Source organism: Notothenia rossii (genome assembly GCF_949606895.1).
Source record: "Notothenia rossii genome assembly, chromosome: 6".
Taxonomy (NCBI): Eukaryota; Metazoa; Chordata; class Actinopteri; order Perciformes; family Nototheniidae; genus Notothenia; species Notothenia rossii.
Window position 1 is genome coordinate 80,773,514 of NC_136909.1, and position 18,004 is coordinate 80,791,517.

The 18,004-nt window shown below is 39.1% G+C and overlaps 2 protein-coding genes across 4 annotated transcripts; one reads left to right on the forward strand and one right to left on the reverse strand.

Annotated features, from left to right (window-relative positions):
* Window positions 1–1,413: 1,413 nt before the first annotated feature.
* Window positions 1,414–3,897, reverse strand: LOC307044540 (C-signal). Its single transcript, XM_079689852.1, has 4 exons — window positions 3,547–3,897; window positions 2,704–2,881; window positions 2,485–2,579; window positions 1,414–1,978 (listed from the first exon to the last, which is right to left on the reverse strand). The coding sequence occupies exons 1-4, from the start codon at window positions 3,871–3,873 to the stop codon at window positions 1,787–1,789; spliced, it is 792 nt and encodes a 263-aa protein (XP_079545978.1). The 5' UTR covers window positions 3,874–3,897; the 3' UTR covers window positions 1,414–1,786.
* Window positions 3,898–4,487: 590 nt separating this feature from the next.
* Window positions 4,488–13,628, forward strand: nphp1 (nephronophthisis 1). 3 transcript variants are annotated; one of them, XM_079686588.1, is made up of 21 exons: window positions 4,492–4,761; window positions 4,991–5,039; window positions 5,422–5,483; window positions 5,641–5,701; window positions 5,822–5,955; window positions 6,238–6,421; window positions 7,602–7,703; window positions 7,808–7,938; window positions 8,097–8,142; window positions 8,272–8,359; window positions 8,549–8,643; window positions 8,735–8,863; window positions 9,042–9,116; window positions 9,272–9,382; window positions 9,593–9,675; window positions 9,796–9,872; window positions 9,959–10,058; window positions 10,167–10,279; window positions 10,358–10,431; window positions 10,900–10,944; window positions 12,548–13,628. In XM_079686588.1, the coding sequence occupies exons 4-21, from the start codon at window positions 5,657–5,659 to the stop codon at window positions 12,824–12,826; spliced, it is 1,911 nt and encodes a 636-aa protein (XP_079542714.1). In that variant the 5' UTR covers window positions 4,492–4,761; window positions 4,991–5,039; window positions 5,422–5,483; window positions 5,641–5,656; the 3' UTR covers window positions 12,827–13,628. The 3 variants fall into 3 exon arrangements, with proteins under 3 accessions (XP_079542715.1, XP_079542713.1, XP_079542714.1); XM_079686589.1 differs by lacking the exon at window positions 4,991–5,039 and having other exon boundaries at window positions 4,488–4,761; window positions 10,358–10,435; window positions 12,548–12,686; XM_079686587.1 differs by lacking the exon at window positions 4,991–5,039 and having other exon boundaries at window positions 4,491–4,761.
* Window positions 13,629–18,004: the final 4,376 nt, after the last annotated feature.

The window sequence follows — 18,004 nt, forward strand, 5'->3', positions numbered from 1 at the left end:
CACAGTACAGATTCGTGCAGCTGTGGTCTCTTTATTTATTAAAGTTGTCACTCCCATCAGCTTTATACCTTTATACACGCGTGAGGTGCTCACAAAGCTGCCTGCCAAAACAAGGTCACCAAAATGAACTTTTGTAACCTCGTCTATGTCTTTATTTGTCTTTCTGCTCTGCAGGATCGTCATCCTGCAAATCATTTTTAATTGTTGTAGCTTTCTGGTTTCCGTAGGCTATAATATGGCATCTTGACCACAATTAAATTAAAAATAAAATATAATTTGATTTAATTACATAGCAAATACAAATACTTTTTTTTAAGTCCCACTGAGAATAAGATTTTATTAAAAGGACACACTTGATATAATTATTTAGGAGATACCTGATATCAACAGAGCATTGGATGAAGCACAGTGAAGATACAAAGATCAAACAACAACAATTTCAGCTTGATAAATAAACTAGGACCATTGACGAGACCTAATCTCAATCACTAATTAACTATCATTGTAGGCATTACTGTTTCCACTTCAGCAAACATTATCAATTACTGGAAAATATTCTGTAATGAAGACTGAATTCCTATAATGTCAGAATCTGACACTAAAAGGCATGAATGCACATTGTGAATAGCAATGGACTCTTGCAATGCTGCCATCTTCTGGTTACAAGTAATTGTCTGTGTTGTAAGATACTTTTCTGATTACTGAGTAATTTAAATAAATGTTATTCTTCTTTGTAATAGTTTAATAAATAGGCTACTTTTATAATAATTTTTGCAGCATATGCCTATCATAATACTAAAATCAATTAATCTGGTAGGCTAATGTTGGTATGAATCTGGTCCACCTTTTATTTTCACTAAAATCTCTCCTCTTCTTCTGCACATAAGGATGCAATGTTTGTATGCTCCAGAAAGCACGTATCTACAGGAAACATGTTATATTACCTGTTTTCATGACTGAAAAATAAGTAACTCTTCTTTATTTAAAAAAGGACAAATTCCAGTGATATGGGCTTTCTTTTTTCCTAAGTTATCCAAAGACATATAGTTAGTGACTGGATTTGACTCACTTAATAAAAGGCCTGCAAGGCTAAATGCAATCCCACATTATATATCAAAGGACACAAATGCTATTTTAGAATTAGAGGAAAATCTAATGGAAATCATTTAAAACCCACTAAAAGAATCACACACATTGATCGCATAGCTGTTCCCTCTGTGTCCCACACAGTTGCTGCTTGGGCAATGATTGTGGGTAAGTGCTTATGTCTTTTACTCAAACCAAACACTGAAGATTTGATCATGTGACACATAATTCAGCTGTCTAATGTGATGAGAAAAATCAGATTGTATTCAAAAATATTGCAAGCAACACAACAAAGAATATGTGGAACTCTTTAGGTGTTACACTTGAGAAATAATTCAACCTTTTTCAGAATATGCTTTTATTTGCTTTCTGGCAGCATGTAAGATGAGAGGATCAGTATCTCAAGTTACAAGTAAGCAGTGGTTAGCTTAGCATAAATCAAAGACTTGAAACAGGGAGAAACTTGCTGTGCTACATTACATCATTAATACATATTGTGTCAAATCCACATCATGAACAGGATAATATTAAAGATGATTTAAGCACTTTGTCTGGTTCTGAGGAAGTTAAAAGAGGTTGTCTTTCACTCCACTAGGAATGTCCTTATAAGTTCAGCTTGTTGCACAGTCTTGAAAGCACAGAGATTTAGCACCAAGAAGAGAGGTAAAACAATTAATCTCTCTTTGTCCATCTACTGTTTCTACCAAGGAAGTTCAGTCCCGTCCCAGTTGTACGCCTTTCCAGTCTTCTCAATGCTCAGTGTCTCTATGATGTTCATCAGAGCGCTTACAGATTGTTCGGTGCTAAACAACTTCTCTTTTGGTACATTCCTGTGATATGGCCGGGAGAGGTCTGTGTTGACTGTTCCTGGATGTAAGCACACACACACCACCTGGAAAAAAACAGACACAATTTATCTCATGTTAGATTATTGAAGCTTCCAAACTTCCTCACATATACATTTCATTATAGTGATTACAGAACAAGACCCAGTAAACAATACATCTAAATTCAGAACTGGTTTCAAGTGCTATGAAACTTTAAAAGATGTATTATCTGATATTGGTACATGATTCTTGAAACTGTTTATATTCCTTGTTGTTGTATAGTTTGGTTTCTTTTTAGCTGTTGTGTTCTTGTGAAAATGTATTGTACTTTCACCTTTCTTGGAATACAAGATCTTAATATCAGGCCTACTTCTTTATAAAATAAAGATGAAGAAAAATGTACTCTATGAAATACATAGGCTATATGCATGTGTAAGGGCATCATGCATCCCCTTTTCCAACATTTTCCAATGTTTTCGCAGCTAGTCTTCAAAGAGAGACACTGATATTTGGTTTTAATAAATCAGAAGTACAAAAATATAAGATTTTCAGTCAACACTCAAACCTGTACCTTTGGTCGACTGCGTCCCAGCTCTATAGACAGATTCTTGGTCGCCATGTTAAGAGCTGCTTTGGACATTCTGTAGCTGTACCAACCACCAAGACCTGAGAGGAGGAAAGGGGTGGAGGATGGAGAAGGGAAAACATATTTAAGTAGCATAAATTAAATCATACTTTACGACATTAACATGAACACAACAGAGTATCACAGCAGTAGCACAATACCCACCGTTGTCGCCAATCGATCCCACTTTGGCCGTAATGTTCACGATGATGCCGCTGTGCTGCTTGGCTTTCTCAGAAGGCTGTTGACCGAAACTACCTCCACCCTTCTGAAGGAGGGGGGCAAAATACTTAGCCATGACCAGGGGACCCACTGTGTTGGTCGTCAGGGTGGAAATGATGCCCTGAAAGGAGAAAAAAGTCAATCAAAACAGATCAATGGTGCATGAATGGATGTGAATGGGTAACTGTGGTTCACTGGCTATACACAGCCGGGGCACAGGTTATGGGATGGTAAGAATACATTTGGTGTAAGAACCAGAATAGAACATTTACTTTTTAAAACAGAGGGATCAAACCCACTCAGTAAACACATCTATTGGAACAAAAACGTTGGCGAAAGTATGATGACTTTCAAACCTTCTCAAGCATCAACACCTGTAATCTAATCCTAATCCATTTTTTCACTATTCATTGCCACTGCCTCCTTCTGTCCCCTTCTGTGGTGTATTTTAAAGTCAATTAACAATACAAAGCAGGTAAAATTAACAGAAAAGTTTAAATGGCTTGCTGTTTACATTGCATTTAAGCCGATTTGACATACTAACTATTCACCCAAGATAATTGTGTTTCCCCTAGTTGTTATATATCTACTAATAGGTAGGCTCCCTTAAATTACGAGATTAGTTAACGAGGTTTGGAACGGGTTATGAGTAGTAGATCATCTAAATAATACATGTTATTGAAAGCACTTTTAGTATGCATCCCATGAGCCAGACCCTCACTTTTATTTCACTTTTTATGATGGGGGAGGGAGAGCAGCCCATACTCCGATATGTTCATGGTTTACCTGGGCAGTGACCTCTCTCAGACTGGTCTCTCCTTTTCCAGAGGGATGAAGCATGGCCGCAGAGTTGACGATCAGATCCAGCCGACCGAAGCTCTCCTTAACCCGGTCAGCAGCTCCACGGATGTCCTCCTCCCGGCCCACGTCCAGCCTGAGGACCGTCACTTGGCCCGGGTGTTGGTCTGCCAGTGCCCGCAGCTCGGTCGCTCCGTCCGGGTTCCTGCATGTCGCTATAACGGCTGCAGGGTTTTTGTTTTTTAAGATATGTTTGCAAAATTCAAGCCCCAGTCCTCTGCTTGCGCCTTGAATGAGAGCCACACGTGAAGCCATGACAGTTAAGTGACAAACACTGGAGGCGATGGAGAGCAGTTGTAGCCTAATGCTGCCTTCACGTACACCCAAAACGTCGTGATTTGATATCTTCAGGAATAAAAGCAAGGACATATACTAACAAATGTCTTGTGGAAACACACGTTAACAACTTGTATAATTGTTATTTAGAGAAGCACTGATAATGTGCTATGCAATCATAATTTCCACTTTAAGAAACTCTAAGAAATTCAAATAGGAAGCTAACGAGGGGACGCTGAATGCAGCATGTTTCACAACAGTCAAAGTACGCCCTCTGTAGGTCATAAGGAAGACACTTACACAACTCTGCAATGCATGTGTCTGACTGTGCATAACATTGCGCTGACCAGATGTGGAACTACATCCCCTTTTATTCAATATACAGTACAGTACATACATACATTGAATATATATATATATATATATATATATAGTGTTTGTCATTTAATTAAACACCAATTTAAGCAACTCAATCCTCCAGTCCAGTAGGTTGCAGTAACGCCCTGACAAAAAAGACATATCCGGAAGGAAGTACGTCAGATTTTTTCAAGATTTATTTAAAATGATAACATAATTATTTATATATTAAAACACATACATAAAACCTGTTTTTTTAAAATATAATTATACAAACAAAAAATAAAGAATATACAAAAAATAATGAATAAAAAACGATAAATCTATTCCAGCCCAAGCCTGAAGAGAAAACATGTTGCCTAGCGACCAGTGGAAGAGTAGCATCTGCTAGCTAACTAGGTAATGTGCTAACACATGAAATATGCTCCATAAAACTCCGTACAAATGCCACCGAAAAGAAAAGGACCTTTGCAGCTCGTCCAGAGAGAAGTGGACGAAATAAAAAAACAGGTTGGTTACTGAAGGGCGATTGTTTGTGTGTTTTTCGAGTTGAAGTTTGAAGTGCACAACAGTTTGGAGTTGGATGCCACATTTACAGTTTATTAACGTACTGAAGAGAGAGGCTGTTTTAGTAGTAACATTATCACTAAACCAACCGATTTGCAAATAGAGTTATCCTGTAAGGCTTGGGCTCTACATTCTACTTACCGATGTGCTTTGTGCCATCATACCTTTCCAGTACTGAAGATGAACCTCGTTTGGTCGTAGAGCTAGCAATGTAAACAAAGGTAAAGATTTACATTTGTCTTATAGTAAGTGCTTTTTGGTTCATGAAGTGAATACCGAATTCTCTACAATGCACTAAAAAAGGTGCCCAGATATATGCACAATAACATGCTCAGCCAAGGAGTAGGGAAACATGAATAAACCAGATTAAGAAGCTAGGAGGAGCTTGGTTGAGTTTGGACTTGTTCACACATTCAAATGAAAGGCTCATTGGCTGTTCTGTTGTTTTGTTGCCAGCAAAAACATCCAGAATATAGAACAGTTCTGAGCTATGTGGTTAACAGAAGTGTGCTCATGCAGATACTTTTTAAACCTGGACCTCACATTGTTGTCAACACCCCTGTATTCACTTTCAATTACTTTTCTTTTTCTTTTATAATCTAGGTTGACAGTCTTGTGAAGGACGTGGAGAGTGGGAATGGATACACTGAAGAAGCATTTCGGAGGTAAACACCTCAGTGCTTCCTAGTTTGATTCTTTCTAACCCCAGTATATGATCCACATCCAGACTATTAAGACAACTATTTAAAGCACATGGATTTACTTTGCTTTTGCTCCTACTTTTGATTCTAATAATAGTGTCTAATTGTCCAATTCAAACAGATGTCAAGAACTGCAAATGTCAGCAGAAAAGACACAAAGAACACTGATGAAACTGACCAAGGTTGGTGCTGTACTACTGCTAGTAAATTGTGAATTAGTCTGAGCTCTATAGCGTGCTCTTTTCAGTAAACGAGTCGACAAAAACGATTTCTAGCTTGTAATTTGTTGCCTGATTTTCTAGGCGGATGAGCTCGCTCCAGTGGGGAACTATGATCAGAGGAAACAGGAAGAGGAGAGGCGGCTGCAGGACATCTTGGAGCGTGTAACCACACTGTCTCTGGAGCTCTCGCCTGCAGGACCCAGTACTGCTGCAGGGTCAGTCACTGCAAAGACAAAAAGAAATACCATAGTATTCAATATTGCTTGATTTCTCTTTGTTATCCAAGTATACACAGTGTATCATATCATTTGCTGCAGTGGCTACATGTTTTATTTGTCAAAGAGTTTTAGAGAAACATCTATTTCAAAGTATTGATACAAATAAGTCAAATAAGTCACATCAGGTACTTTTGAACTCTAAATCTCAGTGATTTTTAGCTAAAAAGGACATTTGATTTAAATCCCTTTTTTTTATGTTACTTACGTTTTGATCCACAGGGATGCCTCAAAGGAAGATAGCGATGATGATGATAAGGATGAAGATGATGATGAAGACAGTAGCGACGAGGATACTGATGATGATGATGATGAAGTTGAGAATCAAGCTGTGAAAACTCCCTCTCCAATGTACACAGCCCTCAGTGACTTCAAAGGAGAACAGGAGGGGGATCTGTCTGTGCAGGTGAAGTACTTACTGATTCATACAGAATACTGAACTTAATGACATCAACAGGTTTAGGAGCAGAGGACTTTACTTGGAACCCTGCTACTGCCAACATGTCTTATTATCATGATGTCTAAAACAGATTTCTAAAGCTTCTTCACTGAAAAGACTGACAAAGATAATCAGACAAAGAAAGGTGTAATGACCTGTCCTTAAATACAGTGCTTACAAAGTAAACTGTGAGAAGTTTGCTTTAGTTTTTCGTATTTTGTTCTAGCATCTTAAAAATTGCATTTTATTACACCCTGTTACCAGAAGAGGGCGCTCATGCCCCAAAATCATAAGGCAAGGCAAGGCAATTTATTTGTATAGCACAATTCATACAGTGATGCAATTCAAAGTGCTTTACAGGATCAAACAGAGAAAACACAATACATTTTTACGATGGTCAAAGTGAGAAGAAATACAAAAACACACAAAATAATTAAAAGAAAGAAAACCATGTTTAACAGTTCGAAAATTAGGACATTTAAATTTTAAAAGCCATGTTAAAAATATTTTTTTTTAGACCTGATTTAAATTATTCTAAAGTGCTAGCCATTCTCAAATGTTCTGGGAGTTTGTTCCATGCATTAGGAGCATAGATGCAGAAGGCTGCTTTCCCACGCTTTGATCTCACAGATGGAACAATGAGCTGGCCTGCGCCTGAAGACCTAAGGGGTCTGCTGGGTTTGTACCGCTGAAGGAGGTCCTTGATATATTTGGGTCCTAGCCCGTTTAGTGCTTTATATGTGTGCAATAAAATCTTAAAGTCAATTATCTCACTTACTGGAAGCCAATGCAGCGATCTCAGCACTGGAGTGATGTGATCTGTTTTCTTTGCCGGGTTAAGATTCTGGCAGCAGCATTTTGAACTAGTTGGAGTTTACGGAGTGATTTTTTTTGTGAGGCCTTTGAAGATGCTGTTGCAGTAGTCAAGCTTGCGAAAGACAAATGCATGGACACGTTTTTCAAGGTCTTGCTTGGACATAAGGTCTTTAATACACGAGATATTTTTTAGATGGTAGTAGGCTGATCTGTTGATTGCCCTGATGTGTAAGTGAAGAAAATCAAGTATAACCGACTATCATGTCAACTAAACACTTGATGAATGAGTATTTGACGTTATATGACTTGTGTGTTTATCTGCTTCGTTCAGAGGGGGGAGATATTGAAGATCATCAGGAAGACAGCAGATGGATGGTGGCTGGCTCAGGACACTAAAGGCAACACAGGGCTGGTTCCAAAAACCTACCTGAAGGTACACAACCTGCTACACACCTGCATCACATTAAACATCCTTGCACTGTTCATTTAAAATATTAAACTTTTGGTCTCTAGCAGTTAAAACCCCATATCTTTCAGATTGGTTCTGGTGTTAATGATGATGATGATGATGATGAAAAGGACGAAGATGATGATGATGAAAATGATGAAGAGGAATCTGAGGAGGAGGAAGATGGTGAAGAGCTGGCTGATGACCAAGAGAAACAGAGGTTCTACATTTTAACCATCCTTTTTGTAGATATACGGCTGCAGGGCTGTGTTTTAAAGAAGCCTGTTTATGCTTTTAGCTGCTGTAGTGGAATTAGAGACCTCTCTGCAATACTTACACTCATTAATTATTGATTCAAATTCTGCTCTTTTTCAACAGTTCTCCACATTCCAACTGGAGTACTGTCAAAAAGGCTTTGAGTGGGGTAAATATCCGCAAACTCCTGCTTCTTGTAGTGATCATACTGTTAATTTTCCTATCGACAAAAATAAATCCACAATACGCAAACTGCTTATCCAATATATTTATAGTTTTCACTGTGTGTATGTGACAGCTCGATGCAACAGATGTGCTCTCAGCATTGGGGGCTATACCTGCCGGATTCGGAACATCACATCTCACTAAACTGCTGGAGGAGGAAGGTCAGTATACACTCTCTAACAAGCACACAAAACACACACATTCACACGAAGCAAGGTATGCCTATATATTGTTTTGTCTACCGCAACCACTATGTACCAATGGTGCCAGTCAGTATCAGTACCAGTACCCTTAACTAAATACTGTACATTACACCACGCAAAGCACTAACTCTTTGTGTCTTTTCTCAGGTCAAACATACAGAGGAAGTCACTACGTCCAGCCGGAGCTCAGCCAATCACAGCTCTCCTTTAGTGACCTCTTCCTGGATCCAGACACCGGCAGGGTGAGACAGTCCTCCTGCGACACACTCTAGAGCATTCACATAAACACTTCATATTTCTGGTTCCTGATCAGCGTCCCGTTGTGTCTCGTAGGTTCGTGCCCGGCAGGTCCAGACTTGCCTTTGTTTCAGTCTGTGGAGCTGCAAGATGATTCCAACTCCTGGGGTCGGAGTTCAAGTCCTCAGCAGACACATCCGCCTCTGTGCCTTTGATAAGACTCAAGTGGGTTATTTCTGTTGTATAGCCAGCATTTTGCATTGCTTTACTTCCTTATGCTACTAAAGTCTCTGCAGTAAGGAAATACAGTAGTAGAATCATAAAAATACAAAAATCGATTTTCTTACTTTTCACTTTCTTGGTTTGTCATAGACTTTTCATATCAGCTGTGCTTGTGTTTCAGGTGTTGAGTAACATCCACACTGTGAGGGCAACGTACAACTCCAAGAGCCCCAAGACCTGGAGCTTCTCTCCAAGGGTATGTTAACGGCATTATACAAATTAAATACACACTGTTTTTGGGAACTTTACTCAAACCACCTCTTGAACATAAACATGAAATGCTCAAAAACAGAACTTTGGCTTTAAACGTAATCGTGTGCATAAGGCTGAATTTAAATCTGTTTGCTGTAGATGACTGGTATCCTACCTTCCCTCCTCGACGGGGACTGTTTTCTACGCTGCAACTCGGCACATCCTAACCTCGGAATCCTCTTTGAACTGGGAGTCACCTTTATACGCAATGTGAGGACAAACACACACCAACAGATACACATGTGATAGTGATGAGATAAAGCTGATCAGATTCATGAAATCACAAAGGAAATGGAAAACTACTATTCAGATGTTTTTTTATTTGTCATGAAAGACAAGCAGTTTTCCTCTTTCCAAAGTTGATCAACACCATAATGCCGAGAGTGATCATATCTCTTATTTTCTGTGTGTGTGTTTTAGTCCACAGGTGACAGAGGGGACCTGAGCTGCGGCTGGGCTTATTTAAAACTGACCGACGACAGTGGAAATCCACTCCCCAACAGGTACACTCAGTGCCCACAGTATTATTTGAATGAAAAATGCCATAGACACTTACATACTGCGTGAGTGATGTGTGCTTAATACTTTAAAATCTCATCCAACCTAATCTGATCTGTGTGCAGGACCTATGAGCTGACTCTGAATAGTGGCTCTCCATTTGAGGCGGAGGTCCCGATGGAGATTGCAGCCACCAAAGGATGTAAGCGGAGCAATCAGATCTGTGACAAAGTTCAACAACAAAAACAATTCTAATTGGTCGTCTCCCCTGCTTTCCTCTCCTCTCAGCTCCAGCTAGTGTTTTCCAGCAGATGCTTCAGGCACGACGGCAGCCCAAACTCATCATAAAGTTGAAATCAGCCAACAGCCGAACCAGAACACAGCTCAGGTGGGAGGGTCAGCAAAAAATACTCTTACCACAGATTTTTGGAGACACTCCCTTCAGCCAAGATAGCATATATACTTTATATTTAAATAGTGTGTTGTTTCTCTTCAGTATCCTTCCAGACACGCTGCTGCACTCTCTGAGCTGCGTGCACTTGCTGGCTCTGCACAGGCAGCTGCTGGCAGACACTCTCCTGATGGACAGGTCTACCATGCAGAACGCAGGTAACACACACCTTCAGGACCCTGTTATCCAAACTGCAGATATTCATAGCTCTTAGAGAAACTGTCTCTTTGTTTCAGATCTGATATGCAGTCCTATACTCTCTACCTTCCCCGTGCTGTTCGACCAACCAGACCTGCTGGATGCTCTCAGGGTTCGTAGGTCAAACTTAGTTTATACGTTTATATTTGTTTCTATCGTTCCGGTCATCTGTATATTTTTCTTACTCTTAAATGCTGGTTTATTTCTATTTCTGTTTTGAGATGTTTATATTGTTTATGTCTACTCTGTTGATTTGTTATTATGTGTCCCAAATTGGGATTAATAAAGTACTTCTTATCTTATATTATTTTACCCCTAATAACCACATTATAATTCTGTTATTTGTTACTTTTTGTGAGCATTTTCGGTGCAAAAGTGTTTTTTGAAAGTATTCTGTATTTCCTCCTGATATTCAGCCTTGGCAAAGTCAGAGAGTGAGAGTAAGAGTGTGATTTATGCGAGTTTTCTTTTTACAGCCAGACAATACTGAATACATCAATGCTTTTAAAATGATTGGATTTACAAAACAATATCACTCAGGACTTGTGCACAATTTAAAATCGTTTTTTGTTTGTTTTAGAGTGCTTGGCTGGAGGCTGAGACCAGCATGAGCAGAGCGCAGAAGGTCAGTGTGTATGAGTGTGTATGTGTGTAGTGATGGCAGTTTGACACTGAAGCTTCGAACGGAGCTTCAACCCTGGACTTCCTATTCCATACAAGCAGTGCTTCGAAGCTTGCTTCAAATCACGTGACATATGACGTCCGAAGCAGCAACTGCTTCAAATCACGTGACATGTGACGTCCGAACCAGCAACTGCTTCATTTCCTGAATGAATCAACTCACTGGTTCGCGTTCCAATCAGGTTATTCAATGCACTGCCTCGTCTCTATTCTGACAGGTGACACTGACAGGTTGAAACAGTTTCGAATTTGAGCGCTTCAACACTTTATAACCGCTCTAAACAATGCACAATGTGTGGGTTGTTGTCGTAGTTTGCGTTGTTGCTGTTGAGTTGTTGTTTGTATTGGATTTTAATTGGATTATTATAGAGCAAGCCAGGAAGAAAGATACGCATTCTGGCTCGGGAAACACTTCAAAATGTGGAGAAGTTGTGAACAAAAAGACAATTATGATTTATATAAAAACAGTCAAATAGTTTAAGGAATAGATAGCACAGTGGATAGAGCCGGCGCCCCGATTGCGGGGATGTTCTCAGCGCAGCTGGTTCAAAGCCCGCAATGGATGAACTTTCAATCATTGCTTTTCAACTTTAATACTTTAATAACTGATAAAAGGCCCTCTCCGCCCAAAAGAATGTCCAGCACTCTCTAGTCTCTTCTCAATAACACAATACACACAATTATCGATCTTTAATCGCAAATAGAACATGATATTCAGTCTTCGTGTGTGTATATGCATCGAATATTTTTAAAGGCAAAGATACGTTAAACCCACTGCAGCCTTGCACTTCGCCAGGAGAGGTCGCTGTAACTGAAGCTTCGATAAATGAACCTATTTCCGACACAATTGTTCAAGTGGTTCGACGCTTCATTCAAAGCTTCATTTTACCATCACTATATGTGTGTGTATGAGTGTGTATGTATGTGTGTATATGAGTGTATGTGTGTATGAGTGTGTATGTATGTGTGTATATGAGTGTGTATGTGTGTATGAGTGTGTATGTGTATATGAGTGTAATACCAGGACATACCAATAGAGGGTGCTGACAGTATGAGTAACTAGGTGGCTTTTCTCCCCCAAGGTTAAAAAGTGTTTGTGCGTCCAGTGCATATAATCACTATGTCACTATACATCATGTTATACAGTGGCGGTTCTAGACCAATGTTACTGGGGGGGCCAGGCTGGGTCCAGTTATTTCATGAGAGGGGCACAATAAAAGCGGGTTAAAAAGACAGAATAAAGTAATTGTGTAAAATAAACATAAAATAGAGTAATTGGTATTTGTTTTTGTAAAGGTATTTATTTCAGTAATTTTAAAAAACATAAACAGTATTTGCTTTTATAAGGTAATGAACAGTTTAATCTCCACTGTACATACGGGTCTCTGATTTGATTTAGTTCCAATAAATCGTAATATTGTAACCTTTTTTTTTTGGAGGGGGGGTCCCTGGTCACTGTTACGGGGGCACCTGTTGGCCCCTGTTGCCTGATGGCCACCCCTGATGTTATATAATCTGTTAAAACGTCCCCTTCTTTGTGTTTGCAGAGAGACTTGCCCCATTTCAAACAGGAGTTTGTCAAAGTCTACATGTCCTCAGTGTATTTCCTGCTCCACTCGCCCTCGCTGCCCCCCCACCGCCTGGCGGACCCCCCCTCAGCGGAGCAGCGGGCCAGAGTCCTCTTCTCCACCCTGGATGCTCTCAAACAGAGCCAGCACACCAGCAGCACATCTGGAGGTCTAGAGGTGTTCGTCGACCCCAAGCATCAGCATCACGCCTTTGATATCACAGAATTGACCTTTGACCTCCTCAATATGGCACGGTGACATCAAGTATCTTAGAGGATTTAATATTTCAGAGTATATCTAAAGTGTATTCTAGACATCAGTTTCTTCATTAATAGGAGGAACCCCCTTTAATGTGCCATACATACATTTTTGTTATACTAGATATTCTATATTTCTGCTACTGTCAATAAATCCCACAATCTCAATACTTTCCAACTTCCAAACAGGAATAAATAGTGCGTTCAGTTGGGACACTTTCAGATGTGCATTAATACACATTTGGTGCTCCAGTTTGACATTCTATTTGGGATCTAAAGTGTTCATTCACCCAGTGCATTTATGTGTCTCATTGATGTGTTTTTAATGCAGCTCTATGGCTCAGAGTATACATTGTATCACATTTGGATACACAAACTGTTAAGATGAATTCACTGTTAGTGTTGGTCTCTCGTTGGGATTTATAAATTAAGTCTCAGTTTTGAGGAATGCTAGCACAGAGCGAACATAACATACAGTCCATATTCATGTATACTTAGTGTGGGACTTCATGAGGCTTTATTGCAGATAATGAGCTTGTATATTGCCTGGAACCTTGTGACATAAAAGCGAATGTGTCCATGATCACCAAAGATCCCTCTTTTATAATAGAGTTCACTCCGCTCCTCTTTAAGTAAACACTAGAACGTGTTACAGAAAAAAGTTTGTGATGAGATTAAAACACATTTCTTTAATAACAGAACTAATAATGACGTTTATTTGCATGGCTTTGATAAAGCTATTTATTGCCAGATTTTGATTCTATTTTGCAATAAACATCTGAATAAAAAACAGTTTTCAACTTGATACGGACTTGTTTGCATAAATCCATTATTTTGTATACCCTGTCATTACTCAAAGCTGCTTCATTTATCTCCACCCGTCAGTTCAATATTAGGTGGGTGGGGGTGGGGGTGGTGTAGAGTTACAGCGTGTAAGAGCAGCATTCATTCTTTTAATAGGCTGGTATAAAAGAGCCAGAGCAGTGAGAGGTTGGATCAGTCTGTGTGCAGACAGGCTCCGAGTGCCATCAGTTTGTGGTTTCACATCTTAAGTTACATTACTATTAGGATTTACTGTAACAATGATGCAACAGTTCATCATACAGTAGCATTTTGGCAATTAAATCCGAACTGCCAGCATGGGAATTTGCATCAAACACCCAGGTTACTTATTCCTTCATAATGAGAATTACTTTAAAAAAATTCAGGCTGTTACAATGAGATTGCCGGAAATGTTGCTGTTAACTCGCACACTCACATCACAACCTAAAACAAAAACAAACTCACATACAGTATAACCCACATCCAACAAAAGGCCCTCTTGCTCTGAATTAAAGGGGCCCTATTCTGCTCATTTTCAGGTTTCATATTTGTATTTTGTTCCTCAACTGTGACATGTCTCCATGCTTTAATGTTCAAAAAGGTATTTATGTTTTTCATACTGCCTGTGCTGCAGCACCTCTTTTCACCCTCTGTCTGGAACCAGAGCCCAGTCTGTTGTGATTGGTTAGCGGGCCGGCTCTGTTGTGATTGCGAACTGCTTAAAAATGTCCCACCTCTTAGCCTATCAGGGGGTTAGTGTGTTGGAGACAAAATGACCCTTTGTCTGTTGCAGTACTTGTCTGTGTATAATAATTGAGCATCCTGTACTTCCACATTCCCTTGCGCTGTTGCTATGGTAATTGTGCCCGTGGTGACCAGCTAAGTAATAGAATGTATAAAGGCAGCATTAAAGAAAAAAGGGAAGTGGGCTCTTACCACTTCGGTAGCTTTAATCAAAGAAAATATCACTTTTTCACAGAAACATGAAGTAGTTAGTGACTTCTCATTTTGGAAATCAGCGCTCAGGTGAACAGGAGAAGTTTGTTTCAGGTGGTTCATGTTTTTTTTATTCACCATCTTCCCAGTGGGTCAGAGGTTAGGTTCAGCTCCAGAGCATAAACACAAAAGGGTTTGAACCTCGTTGATTCCCCCCAGGTAAAGTGCAGTCTGTCCGACCCCCCGCTCACCTGAAGGTCAGAGTTCAAAGGAGTGGGGTCAAATTGTTGTTCTTCTTCTTTTATGGATAATAGAAGTGTGGATTCAGAACACAATGCATTATTTATCATTGTTTGTGGATGTGTGTTATAGTGTGTAACTGCACTTGACATGGACAAACGGCCATTGTATTTTGACAGAGCTGGCACGGGTTCCCATGGAGGTTTCTATTGTGTATGTGTGTGTGTGTGTGTGTGTGTGTGTGTGTGTGTGTGTGTGTGTGTGTGTGTGTGTGTGTGTGTGTGTGTGTGTGTGTGTGTGTGTGTGTGTGTGTGTGTGTGTGTGTGTGTGTGTGTGTGTGTTTGTATGTGTGGGTCTGATGGATGTAACCAGATCCACAGTGGAGGAGCTAGTCAAAGGTGTGTCCCTCAAACATCTTATTATTGGTTCCTTGATGAGTGTAACCCTCCTCCCACCCCCATTTTACCTGCCACCACTCGCTCTACATCTTCTCCCCACTCAACGTTCCTCAAATCGAAACTTACAGTCTGACAGATGCTTTTTTTTGGCTCTGTTTGTGCAAGAGGGAAGATGTGTGTGTGTGTGCGTGTGTGTGTGTGTGTGTGTGTGTGTGTGTGTGTGTGTGTGTGTGTGTGTGTGTGTGTGTGTGTGTGTGTGTGTGTGTGTGTGTGTGTGTGTGTGTGTGTGTGTCTGGTGGTTAGGGAAGATAACTCAGTTTCACATCCAATTAAATGATCATCCAAACAAAGTAAAACATCCCACGGGTGCTTTGAATTTTAGTTATGGAACTTATGTCAACGGATTACACATAATTGTATTATATGAGTTGAACCTAATATGTTTTATTTAAACTTCATGGCATTGCTCTCAACTACCCTAAAAATTGTAATCTGTGGACATAATACACTTCATTAAAGTCAATATTTAACTTTCTTCATTGTAATAATACTCTAAGTTGCGGTATTAACTAATTTGATGCTGATATTTTACACTATTGGATGCCAGACGTATACTAGTTGTAACAAAGTCTTCACTCCAGTATTTCTACTTTTAAAACAGAGATCTGAGCACTTCTTCCACCACTGACTTGATCACATCAGAAGAAAAGAAGGTCACTTTGATAAGACGTCTCGGGGACCTTTAGCTTTTTGGCGACAGAGAAGCGTCTTCAGACACTTCAGTGACCTCTAACAGATGGACAGGTTGACTCAGGGTGTGTCAGCATCTTCAGAACAAAGCATGCTACCCACTCTGAAGGAGAAACCCTCCATTTGGACCACATGAAAGCTGCTCTGACAGAACGACTCACTTTACAATATTACAATTCTGTTGTACCTTTAAAGGGTTAGTTAGCTAAGTGTGTCATTGGCACAAATCTCAAGATACAAGAAAAGCAGCCGTCATTGAGGCTGTGATTTCATGCTGGTAAAGTAGTGAACACACACACATGCATTGAAGTGAATGAGACATTATTTACCATTAGGATTAAGTGTAATTTGAGCCAAAGCTTGTTTGCAGTACTCTCTCATTTGAGAACGCTGTACTCAAAGCCACATCTAGAAAAAAAAAGACTAAAAGCTTTGAATCACAGTGTCGTGTGCCTATATTTTATTACTCTGTCCTTAAAGATGTCTTGTTTTATATTTTATGTACGCACCATGACATCAAGTCAAATGTGTGAACCTACCTGGCAATAAACCTGTTTCTGTTTCTGATTGTTTTCAAATCTGTCAATACATTGTTCGAAATTAACATCTAAATGGTTTCCACGTTTGTTTTCTGAGATACAAATAAAAACATCAGTCTGCATGTTGTGACTTGTTTTGTGACACTGCAGCAGTCTAAATTATATTGAATTGAGAAAGAGGTTTAAAAATGACTAAGAGTCGTCTTTTCTTTTGTGCAAAGTTTTAATCCCTCTGCCTGGAAACTATGACATTATGTTTGACGGTTAGACATCAGACTAAAAAATCAAATCAAGCTTTATTTATTTAGCACTTGTCATACACAAAAGGTAACACAAAATAAAAACAATACTAATTCCCCTTCCCAGGTAATCAGGGAACTTATGTGTAACTTCCCTTATTTATTATTATTATTTAAAACACTTAATAACAAGGGAAGTCAGTGAGCACAGGACTGAATAAAACAAGAAAATTAAATTGTCTATTCTGTACTTGTACTTGTTTTTTTACTTGTTCTGGTTTTATACTGTGTGATTTTTGGTATGTTTGTTTATTTGTTTATTTGACTGTACAGCACTTTGGTCTGGAGGTTTTAAAGTGCATTATAAATAAAGCTGTATTGTATTGTAAGAATAAAATATGAAATATTATTAAAAAAAAAACAATAAAAAACCTGGGTCTTGGGTTAGCTCATAACACACCGCTCAAAAACAAATTCATAGCTGATTCATATGTTACATCTGAAACAAACCCTAAATGAGATTGGAACTTTAGGAATGACTAGTTTGCATTTGTAGTAATATCATCCCTGTGTTTTTTATATTGTAAACTGTATTTAAATTATGTGCGGGCATGTATGCATGTTGGTATGGATGTGTGAGCATATGTTTATGTGTGTATATGTTTATATAGATATTTATTCGTTTTATGTGGAAATGCACTGCAAGGATCGCTTTTTTAAATTTTGTTGTACCTGGTGCGATGACAATAAATGAACTCTATTCTATTCTAGTCAAATTTCAATGAGAAAATAGACAACAAGGGTGGTTTGTTGTTCGCTGGTTAAATTGTTTATTTTCAGTTGTCAGGTGGAAAACTACAGGATTACAGGAGATAAAACTAATCGGAGCCACCTCCCAACTCTCTTTGCTGGCTCCTGTGTTTGACTCCATTTCATTAATTTGTGTGTTTTATTTAAGCCTTTAAGTTGACTTAGTAGGAATGCAGTTCAACAGGTTTCCATACAAACACATTGTCAAAAATAAACCTAAACTCAGCTGTCCAATTATCTGATAAGTTAAAAGGTTTGGTTTGGTTTAAAATACCGTAAACAAGAAAAATACTTTTTTTAAAGTTCATTTTTTAATCCATGAACATCAAAAATAAACAGATTCAGATTTAGATTACACAGTTTGGCTGCTGGATGCTCATATCTCCCAGGCGATGGGTGTATTGAATAAAAGCTACTTTCCGACATGAACCTTCCTGGATAAATG